Below are 22121 nucleotides of genomic sequence, written 5' to 3' on the forward strand. Positions count from 1 at the left end.
TTCTATAGTGACGTCAAACAATTCAATTTACGTCTTCAGTTTTGTTTTGTTTTGTGACATGTGTTTGTTGTGTACGTAGGTAGGAGAACAGTCCCCGGATGTAATGATTGTTCGTTTACTGAACTGTGCGTCAAGAGGAGATATCCAGCAAATGAAAAGGTTAAGTTTCTTTTGAAACAAGAAAGTATGTTTATATGAAAGATAAGTTTGTTAATGATGTCTGAGCCAGTGACAACTCTACAACAGATTTATCCATCGCATCACCAGCAATGATGCTGATACATGGCTGTGTACATTATGTATATAAAACTCGTCTCATCATCAATCCAACAATGTTAGATCTGTAAATTTGCTTTTGCAAATTTTTTGTTCGTCCCTCCGTGGGGTTAGAATTCATGCTACTGAGAGAACATGACACCAAATCGCCTGTACTGTAGCCGTCTCTTAGACCACACGACCACCTGGGCTTCATAAATGAAGCTTACGGTGGCTGTGTGCTTACCTTTCCATGTAAGTTTTAATCTAGCGTCGTACTACAGTACATGATATATAAGGCATGGAGATGTTATTTTTACTGATTAGCTTAATTATCTTTTGTAAAGGATCCTAAAAACTAATGTAACATAGAGTCACAGAAAATAATTATATTAAAGGTCCTTTTGAGTCAGTAACTACTCTACAACAGATTTATCAATTGAAAGATAAGTTTGTTATATATACTTCCTGGAGGCCAGGTGTGTTGAGATGATTAAAGCCATAAATGTTCTCCTTTAACTAAATCGACAGATTGTAGGTATTATTCTGGGCGCAAAGTGTGCTTCTTTATTCGCAGACTCGTTCGTGTACTGTTATGAATTCCACGTTATGACCATACTTAGTAAAGACCCGTTAAAATCCATTTGAATTATAAATTCTTTAAAACGTACCGTTATCTAATTGATATATTTCATTAGATAATCATCATTCTCTGAATATACTGCCGAAACTTACCCACAGCAACTCACCTAAAATATATCCAACATTCAACAGTAATAAGCCTCCTGTAGACAAAGATGTAGACATTTCTGTTTTAAACTGAAGACTCTAAATGATTTTTCCTCTCTTGTATTTTATTTAAACGTTGATGTTCCTCTTGCAACGTTTTACTGTGATTATAACTCTGAAATTATTCGCTATTCGGAGGTCTGTACTGATTTTTTGGATTTAACAAAGCATACTATAATTAAAAACCAATTGTTCAAAGAACAATTGAAGGTCTTTCAACCAATAAGGATCTATTTAGATATGAAAATATTAAAATTCAGATGAAAATGTCAGTTCCTATGGTTTAATGATGTATAAATATGAATTTTAAGCAAAGGTCAAAATCTAGAACGTCTAATTGACCTATGACCTTGACCTCAATTTCAAGGTCATAGACTAAACATCTCAAATAAAAAGACACTAGTTCCTTAATATGTATGGTTCATGAGTAAAATCACTTTACGCATAATTCTTAATATAAGAGGGGCGAAAACTCCCTTTTATTGTTTACGCACCCTTGGAACCAAATCTATAAGTTACAACATGTCGCAACTAACAATTTAGTAAAAAAAAATTGTCGATATCTTATAAGGTTAATGAAAAAAGGTGAAAATAAGCCAAAATCAAAATTTAGAATTTGACCTTGACCTTTGACCTTGACCTAATTTTCATTTTTTTGGACCAAGGATCTTAAATCAAAAGACCCTAGGTCTCTATCACTTATAGTTTACCAGTTAGAAATGCATATCACTGATATCATATATAAAAGGGGGGATAACTCTCATATGGAGTCTCTGGATAGCTTCGGTTGAAATGAAACAGAACATCCTAAGGATATAACGAGCAATTTGGAAAAATAAATTTGTCGGTTTCTTATACGGTTGCGAAGGAGTAGTGGCCACAAGAAAAACAGTGTTTGGGGAGATAACTCTTACAACGTAAAGTATTTTGTTACGCCGTTGTCAGTTTTAAAAGCGTATAAACTACATGATATCATAATCTAAATATTTAAGCGACATCTTATGAAACAACAATACTACGCAAGAAAAAAATTGGGCGGAAGAAAAAAAAAAAAAAAATAATAATAATTAAAAACCAATTGTTCAAAGAACAATTGAAGGTCTTTCCACAAGTAAAGATCTAATTTATTATCAAAATATTAAAAATCAATCTAAAATGTCAGTTCCTATAACTTTATAATGTATAAATATGAATTTAAAGCAAAGGTCAAAATCTAGAACGTCCTATTAACCTTTGACCTTGACCTCACTTTCAAGGTCACCAACCAAGGACCTCAAACAAAAAGACCCTAGGTCTGTAATATGTATGGTTAATGAGTTATATCACTATAGGCATGATTTTAAATATAAGATGGGCGAAAACTCTCATTTATTGTTTACGCACCATTCCAACCAAAATTTATAAGTTACAACATGTCGCAACTCACAATTTAGTAAAAGGAATTTGTCGATATCTTTCACGGTTGTTGAAAATAAGAGAAAATAAGCCAAAATCAAAATTTAGAATATGACCTTGACCTTTGACCTTGACCTTATTTTCATTTTTTTGGACCAAGGACCTCAAATCTAAAGACCCTAGGCCTATATCACTGATGGTTTACCAGTAAGAAACACATATCACTTATATCAAATGCATAAGGGGGAATAACTCTCATATGGAGTCTCCGGATAGCTTCAGTCCAAAGGAATATTCTAATCCTGAAGACGTAACGAGCAATTTGGTAAAATAAATTTGTCGTATTCTTTTACGGTTGCGAAGGAGTAGTGGCCACAAGAATAACAGTGTTTGGGGAGATAACTCTTACAACGTAAAGTATTTTGTTACGCAATTGTAAATTTTTAAAGCGTATAAACTATACGACATCATATTCCAAATATCTAAGCCACATCTTTTGAAATATCAATACTACGCAAGAAAAAAATTTAGGCGGAAGAAAAAAAAAAAAAATAATAATAATAATTAAAAACCAATTGTTCAGAGAACAATTGAAGGTCTTTCCACTAGTAAAGTTCTATTTTAATATTGAAATATAAAAAAACAGTTTAAAATGTTAGTTCCTATGGCTTAATGATGTATTAATATGAATTTAAAGCAAAGGTTAAAATCTAGAACGTCCAATGACCTTGACCTCAATTTCAAGGTCACAAACCTAGGACCTTAAATCAAAATACCCTAGGTCTTTAATATGTTTGGTTAATGAGTAATATAACTTGACGCGTTATTCTAAATGTAAGATGGGCAAAAATTCCCATTTATTGTCTGCGCACCCTTTCAACCAAAATATACAAGTAAGGACATGTCGCAACTAACAATTTATGAAAAATTATTTGTCGATATGTCATAAGGTATTTGAAAATAGTGAAAATAAGCCAAAATCAAAATTTAGAATATGACCTTGACCTTTGACCTTGACCTCATTTTCATTTTTTTGGACCAAGGACCTCAAATCTGAGGACCCTAGGCCTATATCACTGATAGTTTACCAGTAAGAAACGCATATCACTTATATCAAATGCATAAGGGGAAATAACTCTCATATGGAGTCTCCGGATAGCTTCGGTCCAAATGAATATTCTAATCCTGCAGACGTAACGAGCAATTTGGTAAAATAAATTTGTCGTAATCTTTTACGGTTGCGAAGAAGTAGTGGCCACAAGAATAACAGTGTTTGGGGAGATAACTCTTACAACATAAAATATTTTGTTACGCAGTTGTGAATTTTTAAAGCGTATAAACTATACGACATCATATTCCAAATATCTAAGCGACATCTTTTGAAACATCAATACTACGCAAGAACAAAATTTAGGCGGAAGAAAAAAAAAATAATAATAATTAAAAACCAATTGTTCAAAGAACAATTGAAGGTCTTTCCACAAGTAAAGATCTATTTTATTATCAAAATATTAAAAATCAATCTAAAATGTCAGTTCCTAAGACTTTATAATGTATAAATATGAATTTAAAGCGAAGGTCAAAATCTAGAACGTCCTATTAACCTTTGACCTTGACCTCAATTTCAAGGTCACCAACCAAGGACCTCAAACAAAAAGACCCTATGTCTGCAATATGTATGATTAATGAGTCATATCACTAAAGGCATGATTTTAAATATAAGATGGGCGAAAACTCTCATTTATTGTTTACGCACCCTTCCAACCAAAATTTATAAGTTACAACATGTCGCAACTCACAATTTAGTAAAAAGAATTTGTCAATATCTTTCACGGTTGTTGAAAATAAGAGAAAATAAACCAAAATCAAAAATTTAGAATATGACCTTGACCTTTGACCTTGACCTTATTTTCTTTTATTTGGACCAAGGACCTCAAATCTAAAGACCCTAGGCCTAAATCACTGATGGTTTACCAGTAAGAAACGTATATCACTTATATCTAATGCATAAGGGGAAATAACTCTCATATGGAGTCTCCAGATAGCTTCGGTCCAAATGAATATTCTAATCCTGAAGACGTAACGAGCAATTTGGTAAAATAAATTTGTCGTTATCTTTTACGGTTGCGAAGGAGTAGTGGCCACAAGAAAAACAGTGTTTGGGGAGATAACTCTTACAACGTAAAGTATTTTGTTACGCAGTTGTGAATTTTTAAAGCGTATAAACTATACGACATCATATTCTAAATATCTAAGCGACATCTTTTGAAACATCAATACTACGCAAGAAAAAAATTTAGGCGGAAGAAAAAAAAAAAAAAAAATAATAATAATCAGAACAAATTCAATAGGTCTTTCCACGGAAAAGTGGAAAGACCTAATTAAAAACCAATTGTTCAGAGAACAATTGTAGGTCTTTCCACTAGTAAGATCTATTTTAATATTGAAATATGAAAAATCAGTTTAAAATGTTAGTTCCTATGGCTTTATGATGTATTTATATGAATTTAAAGCAAAGGTCAAAATCTAGAACGTCATCTTAACCTATGACCTTGACCTCAATTTCAAGTTCACAAACCAAGGACCTTAAATCAAAAGACCCTAGGTCTTCAATATGTTTGGTTTATTAGTAATATCACTTTACGCGTAATTCTAAATGTAAGATGGGCAAAAACTCCCTTTTATTGTCTGCGCACCCTTTCAACCAAAATAGGCAAAGTAAGGACATGTCGTAACTAACAATTTATGAAAAATTATTTGTTGATATGTCATAAGGTATTTGAAAATAAATGAAAATAAGCCAAAATCAAAATTTAGAATATGACCTTGACCTTTGACCTTGACCTCATTTTTATTTTTTTGGACCAAGGACCTCGAATCTAAAGACCCTATGTCTTTATCACTTATGGTTTACCATTTAGAAATGCATATCACTTAATTAAATGGAAAAGGGGGAATAACTCTCATATGGAGTCTCCGTAAAGCTTCGGTCCAAATGAATATCCTAATCCTGAAGATGTAACGAGCAATTTGGTAAAATAAATTTGTCGCAATCTTTTAAGGTTGCGAAGGAGTAGTGGCCACAAGAAAAACAGTGTTTGGGGAGATAACTCTTACAACGTAAAGTATTTTGTTACGCAGTTGTAAATTTTTAAAGCGTATAAACTATACGACATCATATTCCAAATATCTAAGCGACATCTTTTGAAACATCAATACTACGCAAGAAAAAAATTTAGGCGGAAGAAAAAAAAAAAAAAAATAATAATAATCAGAAGAAATTCAATAGGTCTTTCCACGGAAAGGTGGAAAGACCTAATAATAATAATAATAATTAAAAACCAATTGTTCAAAGAACAATTGAAGGTCTTTCCACAAGTAAAGATCTAATTTATTATCAAAATATTAAAAATCAATCTAAAATGTCAGTTCCTATAACTTTATAATGTATAAATATGAATTTAAAGCAAAGGTCAAAATCTAGAACGTCCTATTAACCTTTGACCTTGACCTCACTTTCAAGGTCACCAACCAAGGACCTCAAACAAAAAGACCCTAGGTCTGTAATATGTATGGTAAATGAGTTATATCACTATAGGCATGATTTTAAATATAAGATGGGCGAAAACTCTCATTTATTGTTTACGCACCCTTCCAACCAAAATTTATAAGTTACAACATGTCGCAACTCACAATTTAGTAAAAGGAATTTGTCGATATCTTTCACGGTTCTTGAAAATAAGAGAAAATAAGCCAAAATCAAAATTTAGAATATGACCTTGACCTTTGACCTTGACCTTATTTTCATTTTTTTGGACCAAGGACCTCAAATCTAAAGACCCTAGGCCTATATCACTGATGGTTTACCAGTAAGAAACACATATCACTTATATCAAATGCATAAGGGGGAATAACTCTCATATGGAGTCTCCGGATAGCTTCAGTCCAAAGGAATATTCTAATCCTGAAGACTAACGAGCAATTTGGTAAAATAAATTTGTCGTATTCTTTTACGGTTGCGAAGGAGTAGTGGCCACAAGAATAACAGTGTTTGGGGAGATAACTCTTACAACGTAAAGTATTTTGTTACGCAGTTGTAAATTTTTAAAGCGTATAAACTATACGACATCATATTCCAAATATCTAAGTGACATCTTTTGAAATATCAATACTACGCAAGAAAAAAATTTAGGCGGAAGAAAAAAAAAAAAAAAAATAATAATTAAAAACCAATTGTTCAAAGAACAATTGAAGGTCTTTCAACCAATAAGGATCTATTTAGATATTAAAATATTAAAATTCAGATGAAAATGTCAGTTCCTATGGTTTAATGATGTATAAATATGAATTTTAAGTAAAGGTCAAAATCTAGAACGTCTAATTGACCTATGACCTTGACCTCAATTTCAAGGTCATAGACTAAACATCTCAAATAAAAAGACACTAGTTCCTTAATATGTATGGTTCATGAGTAAAATCACTTTACGCATAATTCTTAATATAAGAGGGGCGAAAACTCCCTTTTATTGTTTACGCACCCTTGGAACCAAATCTATAAGTTACAACATGTCGCAACTAACAATTTAGTAAAAAAAAATTGTCGATATCTTATAAGGTTAATGGAAAAAGGTGAAAATAAGCCAAAATCAAAATTTAGAATTTGACCTTGACCTTTGACCTTGACCTAATTTTCATTTTTTTTTACCAAGGATCTTAAATCAAAAGACCCTAGGCCTCTAACACTTATAGTTTACCAGTTAGAAATGCATATCACTGATATCATATATAAAAGGGGGGATAACTCTCATATGGAGTCTCTGGATAGCTTCGGTTGAAATGAAACAGAACATCCTAAGGATATAACGAGCAATTTGGAAAAATAAATTAGTCGGTTTGTTATACGGTTGCGAAGGAGTAGTGGCCACAAGAAAAAGAGTGTTTGGGGAGATAACTCTTACAACGTAAAGTATTTTGTTACGCCGTTGTCAGTTTTTAAAGCGTATAAACTACATGATATCATAATCTAAATATTTAAGCGACATCTTATGAAACAACAATACTACGCAAGAAAAAAATTGGGCGGAAGAAAAAAAAAAAAAAAAATAATAATAATTAAAAACCAATTGTTCAGAGAACAATTGAAGGTCTTTCCACTAGTAAAGTTCTATTTTGATATTGAAATATGAAAAATCAGTTTAAAATGTTAGTTCCTATGGCTTTAGGATGAATTAATATGAATTTAGAGCAAAGGTCAAAATCTAGAACGTCCTTTAACCTATGACCTTGACCTCAATTTTAAGGTCACAAACTAAGGACCTTAAATCAAAAGACCCTAGGTCTTTAATATGTTTGGTTAATGAGTAATATCACTTGACGCGTTATTCTAAATGTAAGATTGGCAAAAATTCCCATTTATTGTCTGCGCACGCTTTCAACCAGAATATACAAGTTAGGACATGTCGCAACTAACAATTTATGAAAAATTATTTGTGGATATGTCATAACGTATTTGAAAATAAGTGAAAATAAGCCAAAATCAAAATTTAGAATATGACCTTGACCTTTGACCTTGACCTCATTTTTATCATTTTGGACCAAGGACCTCAAATCTAAAGACCCTATGTCTTTATCACTTTTGGTTTACCATTTAGAAATGCATATCACTTAATTAAATGGAAAAGGGGGAATAACTCTCATATGGAGTCTCCGTAAAGCTTCGGTCCAAATGAATATCCTAATCCTGAAGATGTAACGAGCAATTTGGTAAAATAAATTTGTCGTAATCTTTAACGGTTGAGAATGAGTAGTGGCCACAAGAAAAACAGTGTTTGGGGAGATAACTCTTACAACGTATAGTATTTTGTTACGCAGTTGTAAATTTTCAAAGCGTATAAACTATACGATACCATATTCCAAATATCTAAGTGATATCTTTTGAAACATCAATAATACGCAAGAAAAAAAATTAGGCGGAAGAAAAAAAAATAAAAAAATAATAATAATAATAATCAGAACAAATTCAATAGGTCTTTCCACGGAAAGGTGGAAAGACCTAATTAAAAACCAATTGTTCAGAGAACAATTGTAGGTCTTTCCACTAGTAAAGATCTATTTTGATATTGAAATATGAAAAATCAGTTTAAAATGTTAGTTCCTATGGCTTTATGATGTATTTATATGAATTTAAAGCAAAGGTCAGAATCTAGAACGTCATCTTAACCTATGACCTTGACCTCAATGTCAAGTTCACAAACCAAGGACCTTAAATCAAAAGACCCTAGGTCTTTAATATGTTTGGTTTATTAGTAATATCACTTTACGAGTAATTCTAAATGTAAGATGGGCAAAAACTCCCATTTATTGTCTGCGCACCCTTTCAACCAAAATATACAAGTAAGGACATGTCGCAACTAACAATTTATTAAAAATTATTTGTTGATATGTCAAAAGGTATTTGAAAATAATGAAAGTAAGCCAAAATCAAAATTTAGAATATGACCTTGACCTTTGACCTTGACCTCATTTTTATTTTTTAGGACCAAGGACCTCGAATCAAAAGACCCTATGTCTTTATCACTTATCGTTTACCATTTAGAAATGCATATCACTTGATTAAATGGAAAAGGGGGAATAACTCTCATATGGAGTCTCCGTAAAGCTTCGGTCCAAATGAATATCCTAATCCTGAAGATGTAACGAGCAATTTGGTAAAATAAATTTGACGTAATCTTTAATGGGTGCGAAGGAGTAGTGGCCACAAGAAAAACAGTGTTTGGGGAGATAACTCTTACAACGTAAAGTATTTTGTTACGCAGTTGTAAATTTTTAAAGGGTATAAACTATACGATACCATATTCCAAATATCTAAGCGACATCTTTTGAAACATCAATAATACGCAAGAAAAAAAATTAGGCGGAAGAAAAAAAAAAAAAATCAAAGAACAATTGAAGGTCTTTCCACAAGTAAAGATCTATTCTATTATCAAAATATTAAAAATCAATCTAAAATGTCAGTTCCTATAACTTTATAATGTATAAATATGAATTTAAAGCAAAGGTCAAAATCTAAAACGTCCTATTAACCTTTGACCTTGACCTCAATTTCAAGGTCACCAACCAAGGACCTCAAACAAAAAGACCCTAGGTCTGTAATATGTATGGTTAATGAGTTATATCACAATAGGCATGATTTCAAATATAAGATGGGCGAAAACTCTCATTTATTGTTTACGCACCCTTCCAACCAAAATTTATAAGTTACAACATGTCGCAACTCACAATTTAGTAAAAAGAATTTGTCGATATCTTTCACGGTTGTTGAAAATAAGAGAAAATAAGCCAAAATCAAAATTTAGAAAATGACCTTGACCTTTGACCTTGACCTTATTTTCATTTTTTTGGACCAAGGACCTCAAATCTAAAGACCCTAGGCCTATATCACTGATGGTTTACCAGTAAGAAACACATATCACTTATATCAAATGCATAAGGGGAAATAACTCTCATATGGAGTCTCCGGATAGCTTCGGTCCAAATGAATATTCTAATCCTGAAGACGTAACGAGCAATTTGGTAAAATAAATTTGTCGTAATCTTTTACGGTTGCGAAGGAGTAGTGGCCACAAGAAAAACAGTGTTTGGGAAGATAACTCTTACAACGTAAAGTATTTTGTGACGCAGTTGTAATTTTTTAAAGCGTATAAACTATACGACATCATATTCCAAATATCTAAGCGACATCTTTTGAAACATCAATACTGCGCAAGAATAAAATTTAGGCGGAAGAAAAAAAAAAAAAAAAATAATAATAATAATAATAATAATTAAAAACCAATTGTTCAGAGAACAATTGAAGGTCTTTCCACTAGTAAAGTTCTATTTTGATATTGAAATATGAAAAATCAGTTTAAAATGTTAGTTCCTATGGCTTTAGGATGAATTAATATGAATTTAGAGCAAAGGTCAAAATCTAGAACGTCCTTTAACCTATGACCTTGACCTCAATTTTAAGGTCACAAACTAAGGACCTTAAATCAAAAGACCCTAGGTCTTTAATATGTTTGGTTAATGAGTAATATCACTTGACGCGTTATTCTAAATGTAAGATTGGCAAAAATTCCCATTTATTGTCTGCGCACGCTTTCAACCAGAATATACAAGTTAGGACATGTCGCAACTAACAATTTATGAAAAATTATTTGTGGATATGTCATAACGTATTTGAAAATAAATGAAAATAAGCCAAAATCAAAATTTAGAATATGACCTTGACCTTTGACCTTGACCTCATTTTTATCATTTTGGACCAAGGACCTCAAATCTAAAGACCCTATGTCTTTATCACTTTTGGTTTACCATTTAGAAATGCATATCACTTAATTAAATGGAAAAGGGGGAATAACTCTCATATGGAGTCTCCGTAAAGCTTCGGTCCAAATGAATATCCTAATCCTGAAGATGTAACGAGCAATTTGGTAAAATAAATTTGTCGTAATCTTTAACGGTTGAGAATGAGTAGTGGCCACAAGAAAAACAGTGTTTGGGGAGATAACTCTTACAACGTATAGTATTTTGTTACGCAGTTGTAAATTTTCAAAGCGTATAAACTATACGATACCATATTCCAAATATCTAAGTGATATCTTTTGAAACATCAATAATACGCAAGAAAAAAAATTAGGCGGAAGAAAAAAAAATAAAAAAATAATAATAATAATAATCAGAACAAATTCAATAGGTCTTTCCACGGAAAGGTGGAAAGACCTAATTAAAAACCAATTGTTCAGAGAACAATTGTAGGTCTTTCCACTAGTAAAGATCTATTTTGATATTGAAATATGAAAAATCAGTTTAAAATGTTAGTTCCTATGGCTTTATGATGTATTTATATGAATTTAAAGCAAAGGTCAGAATCTAGAACGTCATCTTAACCTATGACCTTGACCTCAATGTCAAGTTCACAAACCAAGGACCTTAAATCAAAAGACCCTAGGTCTTTAATATGTTTGGTTTATTAGTAATATCACTTTACGAGTAATTCTAAATGTAAGATGGGCAAAAACTCCCATTTATTGTCTGCGCACCCTTTCAACCAAAATATACAAGTAAGGACATGTCGCAACTAACAATTTATTAAAAATTATTTGTTGATATGTCAAAAGGTATTTGAAAATAATGAAAGTAAGCCAAAATCAAAATTTAGAATATGACCTTGACCTTTGACCTTGACCTCATTTTTATTTTTTAGGACCAAGGACCTCGAATCAAAAGACCCTATGTCTTTATCACTTATCGTTTACCATTTAGAAATGCATATCACTTGATTAAATGGAAAAGGGGGAATAACTCTCATATGGAGTCTCCGTAAAGCTTCGGTCCAAATGAATATCCTAATCCTGAAGATGTAACGAGCAATTTGGTAAAATAAATTTGACGTAATCTTTAATGGGTGCGAAGGAGTAGTGGCCACAAGAAAAACAGTGTTTGGGGAGATAACTCTTACAACGTAAAGTATTTTGTTACGCAGTTGTAAATTTTTAAAGGGTATAAACTATACGATACCATATTCCAAATATCTAAGCGACATCTTTTGAAACATCAATAATACGCAAGAAAAAAAATTAGGCGGAAGAAAAAAAAAAAAAATCAAAGAACAATTGAAGGTCTTTCCACAAGTAAAGATCTATTCTATTATCAAAATATTAAAAATCAATCTAAAATGTCAGTTCCTATAACTTTATAATGTATAAATATGAATTTAAAGCAAAGGTCAAAATCTAAAACGTCCTATTAACCTTTGACCTTGACCTCAATTTCAAGGTCACCAACCAAGGACCTCAAACAAAAAGACCCTAGGTCTGTAATATGTATGGTTAATGAGTTATATCACAATAGGCATGATTTCAAATATAAGATGGGCGAAAACTCTCATTTATTGTTTACGCACCCTTCCAACCAAAATTTATAAGTTACAACATGTCGCAACTCACAATTTAGTAAAAAGAATTTGTCGATATCTTTCACGGTTGTTGAAAATAAGAGAAAATAAGCCAAAATCAAAATTTAGAAAATGACCTTGACCTTTGACCTTGACCTTATTTTCATTTTTTTGGACCAAGGACCTCAAATCTAAAGACCCTAGGCCTATATCACTGATGGTTTACCAGTAAGAAACACATATCACTTATATCAAATGCATAAGGGGAAATAACTCTCATATGGAGTCTCCGGATAGCTTCGGTCCAAATGAATATTCTAATCCTGAAGACGTAACGAGCAATTTGGTAAAATAAATTTGTCGTAATCTTTTACGGTTGCGAAGGAGTAGTGGCCACAAGAAAAACAGTGTTTGGGAAGATAACTCTTACAACGTAAAGTATTTTGTGACGCAGTTGTAATTTTTTAAAGCGTATAAACTATACGACATCATATTCCAAATATCTAAGCGACATCTTTTGAAACATCAATACTGCGCAAGAATAAAATTTAGGCGGAAGAAAAAAAAAAAAAAAAATAATAATAATAATAATAATTAAAAACCAATTGTTCAGAGAACAATTGTAGGTCTTTCCACTAGTAAAGATCTATTTTGATATTGAAATATGAAAAATCAGTTTAAAATGTTAGTTCCTATGGCTTGATGATGTATTTATATGAATTTAAAGCAAAGGTCAAAATCTAGAACGTCATCTTAACCTATGACCTTGACCTCAATTTCAAGTTCACAAACCAAGGACCTTAAATCAAAAGACCCTTGGTCATTAATATGTTTGGTTTATTAGTAATATCACTTTACGAGTAATTCTAAATGTAAGATGGGCAAAAACTCCCATTTATTGTCTGCGCACCCTTTCAACCAAAATATACAAGTAAGGACATGTCGCAACTAACAATTTATGAAAAATTATTTGTCGATATGTCATAAGGTATTTGAAAATAAATGAAAATAAGCCAAAATTAAAATTTAGAATATGACCTTGACCTTTGACCTTGACCTCATTTTTATTTTTTTGGACCAAGGACCTCGAATCAAAAGACCCTATGTCTTTATTACTTATGGTTTACCATTCAGAAATGCATATCACTTAATTAAATGGAAAAGGGGGGATAACTCTCATATGGAGTCTCCGTAAAGCTTCGGTCCAAATGAATATCCTAATCCTGAAGATGTAACGAGCAATTTGGTAATCTAAATTTGTCGTTATCTTTAACGGTGGCGAAGGAGTAGTGGCCACAAGAATAACAGTGTTTGGGGAGATAACTCTTACAACGTAAAGTATTTTGTTACGCATTTGTAAATTTTAAAGCGTATAAACTATACGATACCATATTCCAATAATCTAAGCGACATCTTTTGAAATATCAATACTACGCAAGAAAAAAAATTAGGCGGAAGAAAAAAAAAAAAAATTAAAAACCAATTGTTCAAAGAACAATTGAAGGTCTTTCCACAAGTAAAGATCTAATTTATTATCAAAATATTAAAAATCAATCTAAAATGTCAGTTCCTATAACTTTATAATGTATAAATATGAATTTAAAGCAAAGGTCAAAATCTAGAACGTCCTATTAACCTTTAACCTTGACCTCACTTTCAAGGTCACCAACCAAGGACCTCAAACAAAAAGACCCTAGGTCTGTAATATGTATGGTTAATGAGTTATATCACTATAGGCATGATTTTAAATATAAGATGGGCGAAAACTCTCATTTATTGTTTACGCACCCTTCCAACCAAAATTTATAAGTTACAACATGTCGCAACTCACAATTTAGTAAAAGGAATTTGTCGATATCTTTCACGGTTGTTGAAAATAAGAGAAAATAAGCCAAAATCAAAATTTAGAATATGACCTTGACCTTTGACCTTGACCTTATTTTCATTTTTTTGGACCAAGGACCTCAAATCTAAAGACCCTAGGCCTATATCACTGATGGTTTACCAGTAAGAAACACATATCACTTATATCAAATGCATAAGGGGGAATAACTCTCATATGGAGTCTCCGGATAGCTTCAGTCCAAAGGAATATTCTAATCCTGAAGACGTAACGAGCAATTTGGTAAAATAAATTTGTCATAATCTTTGACGGTTGCGAAGGAGTAGTGGCCACAAGAAAAACAGTGTTTAGGGAGATAACTCTTACAATGTTAAGTATTTTGTTACGCAGTTGTAAATTTTAAAGCGTATAAACTATACGATACCATATTCCAAATATCTAAGCGACATCTTTTGAAACATCAATACTACGCAAGAAAAAAAATTAGGCGGAAGAAAAAAAAAAAAAATAATAATAATAATAATCAGAACAAATTCAATAGGTCTTTCCACGGAAAGGTGGAAAGACCTAAAAATAATAATAATAATAATCAGAACAAATTCAATAGGTCTTTCCACGGAAAGGTGGAAAGACCTAATAATAATCAGAACAAATACAATAGGTCTTTCCACGGAAAGGTGGAAAGACCTAATAATCAGAACAAATACAATAGGTCTTTCCACGGAAAGGTGGAAAGACCTAATAATAATAATAATTAAAAACCAATTGTTCAGAGAACAATTGCAGGTCTTTCCACTAATAAAGATCTATTTTGATATTGAAATATGAAAAATCAGTTTAAAATGTTAGTTCCTATGTCTTTATGATGTATTTATATGAATTTAAAGCAAAGGTCAAAATCTGAAACGTCGTATTAACCTATGACATTGACCTCAATTTCAAGGTCACCAACCAAGGACCTCAAACAAAAAGACCCTAGGTCTGTAATATGTATGGTTACTGAGTAATACCACTTTACGCGTAATTCTAAATGTAAGATGGGCGAAAACTCTCATTTATTGTTTACGCACCCTTCTAACCAAAATTTACAAGTTACAACACGTCACAACTCACAATTTAGTAAAAAGAATTTGTCAATATCTTTCACGGTTGTTGAAAATAAGAGAAAATAAACCAAAATCAAAATTTAGAATATGACCTTGACATTTGACCTTGACCTTATTTTCATTTTTTGGGACCAAGGACCTCAAATCTAAAGACCCTAGGCCTATATCACTGATGGTTTACCAGTAAGAAACGCATATCACTTATATCAAATGCATAAGGGGAAATAACTCTCATATGGAGTCTCCGGATAGCTTCGGTCCAATTGAATATTCTAATCCTGGAGACGTAACGAGCAATTTGGTAAAATAAATTTGTCGTAATCTTTTAAGGTTGCGAAGGAGTAGTGGCCACAAGAATAACAGTGTTCGGGGAGATAACTCTTACAACGTAAAGTATTTTGTTACGCAGTTGTAAATTTTTAAAGCATATAAACTATACGACATCATATTCCAAATATCTAAGCGACATCTTTTGAAACATCAATATTACGCAAGAAAAAATTTTAGGCGGAAGAAAAAAAAAAAAAATAATAATAATAATAATAATTAAAAACCAATTGTTCAGAGAACAATTGTAGGTCTTTCCACTAGTAAAGATCTATTTTGATATTGAAATATGAAAAATCAGTTTAAAATGTTAGTTCCTATGGCTCTATGATGTATTTATATGAATTTAAAGCAAAGGTCAAAATCTAGAACGTCATCTTAACCTATGACCTTGACCTCAATGTCAAGTTCACAAACCAAGGACCTTAAATCAAAAGACCCTAGGTCTTTAATATGTTTGGTTTATTAGTAATATCACTTTACGAGTAATTCTAAATGTAAGATGGGCAAAAACTCCCATTTATTGTCTGCGCACCCTTTCAACCAAAATATACAAGTAAGGACATGTCGCAACTAACAATTTATTAAAAATTATTTGTTGATATGTCAAAAGGTATTTGAAAATAATGAAAATAAGCCAAAATCAAAATTTAGAATATGACCTTGACCTTTGACCTTGACCTCATTTTCATTTTTTTGGACCAAGGACCTCGAATCAAAAGACCCTATGTCTTTATCACTTATCGTTTACCATTTAGAAATGCATATCACTTAATTTAATGGAAAAGGGGGAATAACTCTCATATGGAGTCTCCGTAAAGCTTCGGTCCAAATGAATATCCTAATCCTGAAGATGTAACGAGCAATTTGGTAAAATAAATTTGACGTAATCTTTAATGGGTGCGAAGGAGTAGTGGCCACAAGAAAAACAGTGTTTGGGGAGATAACTCTTACAACGTAAAGTATTTTGTTACGCAGTTGTAAATTTTTAAAGGGTATAAACTATACGATACCATATTCCAAATATCTAAGCGACATCTTTTGAAACATCAATAATACGCAAGAAAAAAAATTTGGCGGAAGAAAAAAAAAAAAAATAATAATAATAATAATCAGAACAAATTCAATAGGTCTTTCCACGGAAAGGTGGAAAGACCTAATAATAATAATAATAATAATCAGAACAAATACAATAGGTCTTTCCACGGAAAGGTGGAAAGACCTAATAATAATAATAATTAAAAACCAATTGTTCAGAGAACAATTGAAGGTCTTTCCACTAGTAAAGTTCTATTTTGATATTGAAATATGAAAAATCAGTTTAAAATGTTAGTTCCTATGGCTTTAGGATGTATTAATATGAATTTAAAGCAAAGGTCAAAATCTAGAACGTGCTTTAACCTATGACCTTGACCTCAGTTTTAAGGTCACAAACCTAGGACCTTAAATCAAAAGACCCTAGGTCTTTAATATGTTTGGTTAATGAGTAATATCACTTGACGCGTTATTTTAAATGGAAGATGGGCAAAAATTCCCATTTATTGTCTGCGCACCCTTTCAACCAGAATATACAAGTAAGGACATGTTGCAACTAACAATTTATGAAAAATTATTTGTCGATATGTCATAACGTATTTGAAAATAAGTGAAAATAAGCCAAAATCAATATTTAGAATATGACCTTGACCTTTGACCTTGACCTCATTTTCATTTTTTTGGACCAAGGACCTCAAATCTGAGGACCCTAGGTCTCTATCACTTATGGTTTACCAGTTAGAAATGCATATCACTTGAATCAAATGAAAGAGGGGGAATAACTCTCATATGGAGTCTCCGTAAAGCTTCGGTCCAAATGAATATCCTAATCCCTAAGATGTAACGAGCAATTTGGTAAAATAAATTTGTCGTAATCTTTTACGGTTGCGAAGGAGTAGTGGCCACAAGAAAAACAGTGTTTGGGGAGATAACTCTTACAACATAAAGTATTTGGTTACGCAGTTGTCAGTTTTAAAAGCGCATACGCATTACAATATCATATTCCAAATATCTAAGCGACATCTTTTGAAACATCAATACTACGCAAGAAAAAATTTAGGCGGAAGAAAAAAAAAAAAAATTAAAAACCAATTGTTCAGAGAACAATTGTAGGTCTTTCCACTAGTAAAGATCTATTTTGATATTGAAATATGAAAAATCAGTTTAAAATGCTAGTTCCTATGGCTTTATGATGTATTTATATGAATTTAAAGCAAAGGTGAAAATTTAGAACGTCCTATTAACCTATGACCTTGACCTCAATTTCAAGGTCACAAACCAAGGACCTTAAATCAAAAGACCCTAGGTCTTTAATATGTTTGGTTAATGAGTAATATCACTTTACGCGTAATTCTAAATGTAAAATGGGGAGAATCTCCCATTTATTGTCTGCGCACCCTTTTAACCAAAATATACAAGTAAGGACATGTCACAACTAACAATTTATGAAAAATTATTTGTCGATATATCATACGGTATTTGAAAATAAGTGAAAATAAGCCAAAATCAAAATTTAGAATATGACCTTGACCTTTGACCTTGACCTCATTTTCATTTTTTTGGACCAAGGACCTCAAATCTGAAGACCCTAGGTCTCTATCACTTATGGTTTACCATTTAGAAATGCATATCACTTAATTCAATGGAAAAGGGGGAATAACTCTCATATGGAGTCTCCGTAAAGCTTCGGTCCAAATGAATATCCTAATCCTTAAGATATAACGAGCAATTTGGTAAAATAAATTTGTCGTAATCTTTTACGGTTGCGAAGGAGTAGTGGCCACAAGAAAAACAGTGTTTGGGGAGATAACTCTTACAATGTTAAGTATTTTGTTACGCAGTTGTAAATTTTAAAGCGTATAAACTATACGATACCATATTCCAAATATCTAAGCGACATCTTTTGAAACATCAATACTACGCAAGAAAAAAAATTAGGCGGAAGAAAAAAAAAAAAAATAATAATAATAATAATCAGAACAAATTCAATAGGTCTTTCCACGGAAAGGTGGAAAGACCTAAAAAATAATAATAATTAAAAACCAATTGTTCAAAGAACAATTGAAGGTCTTTCCACAAGTAGAGATCTAATTTATTATCAAAATATTAAAAATCAATCTAAAATGTCAGTTCCTATAACTTTATAATGTATAAATATGAATTTAAAGCAAAGGTCAAAATCTAGAACGTCCTATTAACCTTTGACCTTGACCTCACTTTCAAGGTCACCAACCAAGGACCTCAAACAAAAAGACCCTAGGTCTGTAATATGTATGGTTAATGAGTTATATCACTATAGGCATGATTTTAAATATAAGATGGGCGAAAACTCTCATTTATTGTTTACGCACCCTTCCAACCAAAATTTATAAGTTACAACATGTCGCAACTCACAATTTAGTAAAAGGAAATTGTCGATATCTTTCACGGTTGTTGAAAATAAGAGAAAATAAGCCAAAATCAAAATTTAGAATATGACCTTGACCTTTAACCTTGACCTTATTTTCATTTTTTTGGACCAAGGACCTCAAATCTAAATACCCTAGGCCTATATCACTGATGGTTTACCAGTAAGAAACACATATCACTTATATCAAATGCATAAGGGGAAATAACTCTCATATGGAGTCTCCTGATATCTTCGATCCAAATGAATATCCTAATCCTGAAGAAGTAATGAGCAATTTGGTAAAAATAAATTTATCGTAATCTTTTACGGTTGCGAAGGAGTAGTGGCCACAAGAAAAACAGTGTTTGGGGAGATAACTCTTACAACGTAAATTATTTTGTTACGCAGTTGTAAATTTTTAAAGCGTATAAACTATACGACATCATATTCCAAATATCTAAGCGACATCTTTTGAAACATCAATACTACGCAAGAAAAAAATTTAGGCGGAAAAAAAAAAAAAAAAAAATAATAATAATCAGAACAAATTCAATAGGTCTTTCCACGGAAAAGTGGAAAGACCTAATAATCAGAACAAATTCAATAGGTCTTTCCACGGAAAGGTGGAAAGACCTAATAATAATAATAATAATTAAAAACCAATTGTTCAAAGAACAATTGAAGGTCTTTCCACAAGTAAAGATCTAATTTATTATCAAAATATTAAAAATCAATCACGGAAAAGTGGAAAGACCTAATAATAATCAGAACAAATTCAATAGGTCTTTCCACGGAAAGGTGGAAAGACCTAATAATCAGAACAAATACAATATGTCTTTCCACGGAAAGGTGGAAAGACCTAATTATTACTGGTAGCTTATTAAAGGATATTGTTACCACACATTACTTCAAACCTGTACTAAGTTCGTCCATATATACAAAGATCTGGTTTGCAAGTTTGGTAATTATACGTTTAAATGACTTATTTTGGACGAAAAAGCACATCTTAATTTTAGTGTGATGTTGTTTACCAAGCCCTAAAATTCATCTACGATCCATGTAAACATATTAACTCTTGAAAATAGTTGATATACGTTTAAAATATTAATGAATATTACATGTAACTCACAACTACCAACTACCATGATCGCCATACTTCCGAATCATACATAAGCAAGTGAAATTCTTTAATATCGTTATTTTTTATGCTGGACTTTTAGAGGCAGAAATACAAAAACTGAATAATACCATCATCTCTTCAGTAAAAGAATTCTTAAATATAAAATCGTTGACACACCAAATACGTTCAGGTACTTCAAATACCAGCTATTATAGTGATACTATTTGTTTATAATATATATATACATTTCGGCATGACAATGATTACTCTTAAATATTCAATTCACAGATTGAAATGTTTATTTGTAGTTATAAAAATTCAAAGTTCAAAAATAAAAAAATGGCCATCATACTATTCAATGCTGTGATAAAGAAGTTATATAACAAATATGCAAAGTCCTTGTTGAAGGCTACTACAATATTGTTTATCTACTGATTTAATTTTAATCACAGGTTTGAAGTTTCAGGCTATAAGATGGATGTCTGTAATTACGACCTTCAAACAGCTCTTCATATTGCAGTCATGGAAAACCAAGAGCATATTGTTGAATTTCTTCTTACAAAATGTAAACAAACAAAACTTGCTGACACAGCGAAAGACAGGTGAGTTAAAAACAATCTCCTTGTTTCAACTTTGATGTACTGTCACAGCGCAAAACGATTGTTTAATATACAATCTTAGATGTAGGTTTTTTGAGCTAACAGATAAATATCTGTCTCTATCATACAGGTTAAACCAGTAAAAGTCTGAAATGTCCTATATCTGAACCCGACTGTATTGATTTTTACTCAACCAGTCTGAATTTGGTTAAAATTTACCTGGTTTATGGCTGTCAATTTTTAGGATTTTATCAAAAGGTAAAACAAAGCTTAAATTGTTTAGTCGGGCTGAATACAGATTTTTTAGTCCAAATTTAAAATTCTAGCTTATTTAATTACCTATCGATTAAAACATCATTTGACAGCAACAAATCTACAAAATAACCTGTCAGTCTATAAAATCAATTTATAATAAAGATAGCTGAATAGTTTTATGAAATTCCAAGTTAATTTGAAAATATTAAAAAAATTAATTAAAGGTGGCTAACTGAATTTAATCAAATTCTTGTATTTTTTTTTACCTAAGTGGTCAATTGACCCCTTAAAGAATTATTCGCCTTTATAGTAAATTTTTTACAATTTTCATAAATTTTGTAAATGTAGGTAATTTTTTACAAATATTTTCCAGTCACTTCTGAATCAAGTTCATTATAGATAATGATAATTTTAAGCAGCAAGAATGTTCAGTAAATTAAGATCTACAAACACAACACCAACACCCAAACACAATTTTGTCATGAATATATCTGTGTTGTTTGTTTAATAGAGCGACACATACTCTTTAGAGCTTCTAGTTGTGTTTCTTTGTTAAATATGTAGGACTCTAAAGTGCGATGGGGACGCTAAAGTGCGATTGTCCGCGAAAGTATAGACATACGAGACGTAGTTGGATTTTCACGTTAACAGTAGTTTATAATACGAACCAAAAATGAACATGCCGGAAGATGAAATAAAAAACGGAAGCGAACAGAAGCATTTAATGTTTACGTTAAGATATTAATGATTTTATTGAGAGTCGGTTTAAAAAGGTACACGTTTTCACGCGTAAATCATAAATTGTCCATTAATTAAAATATCATGTGTACATTCTCGCATTTTAATTAAAGCTTGTACAAATATATTTTATTTATTCCGACAATGACCAAATTTGGTATTTGCAACTGACAACTTAAAAGGGTGTGTTTACATTAATAGGCTACATGTATGTAAACCATGTAAACGGCAAGCTACACCCAAAACGCCCCTCGTTCTGAAAATGCATGAACTATTTGCCACTGATCCCGTGTTTGTTCTTATTTTGTCTATTGTCGTCTTGGTTTTCGTTTC

General features: G+C 31.6%; 1 protein-coding gene across 1 annotated transcript in view; it reads left to right on the forward strand.

The window, feature by feature from the left end:
• The first annotated feature begins 20670 nt into the window (after positions 1 to 20670).
• The window catches only part of LOC134694113 (serine/threonine-protein phosphatase 6 regulatory ankyrin repeat subunit C-like), a 51394-nt gene continuing 49943 nt past the window's right edge, over positions 20671 to 22121 (forward strand). Inside the window, exon 1 of the mRNA XM_063555109.1 lies at positions 20671 to 20798. Coding sequence (XP_063411179.1) covers positions 20671 to 20798 — 128 coding nt within the window. The remainder of the gene's footprint in view (positions 20799 to 22121) is intronic.

The sequence above is a fragment of the Mytilus trossulus genome, chromosome 13 (assembly GCF_036588685.1).
Source record: "Mytilus trossulus isolate FHL-02 chromosome 13, PNRI_Mtr1.1.1.hap1, whole genome shotgun sequence".
Lineage (NCBI taxonomy): Eukaryota > Metazoa > Mollusca > Bivalvia > Mytilida > Mytilidae > Mytilus > Mytilus trossulus.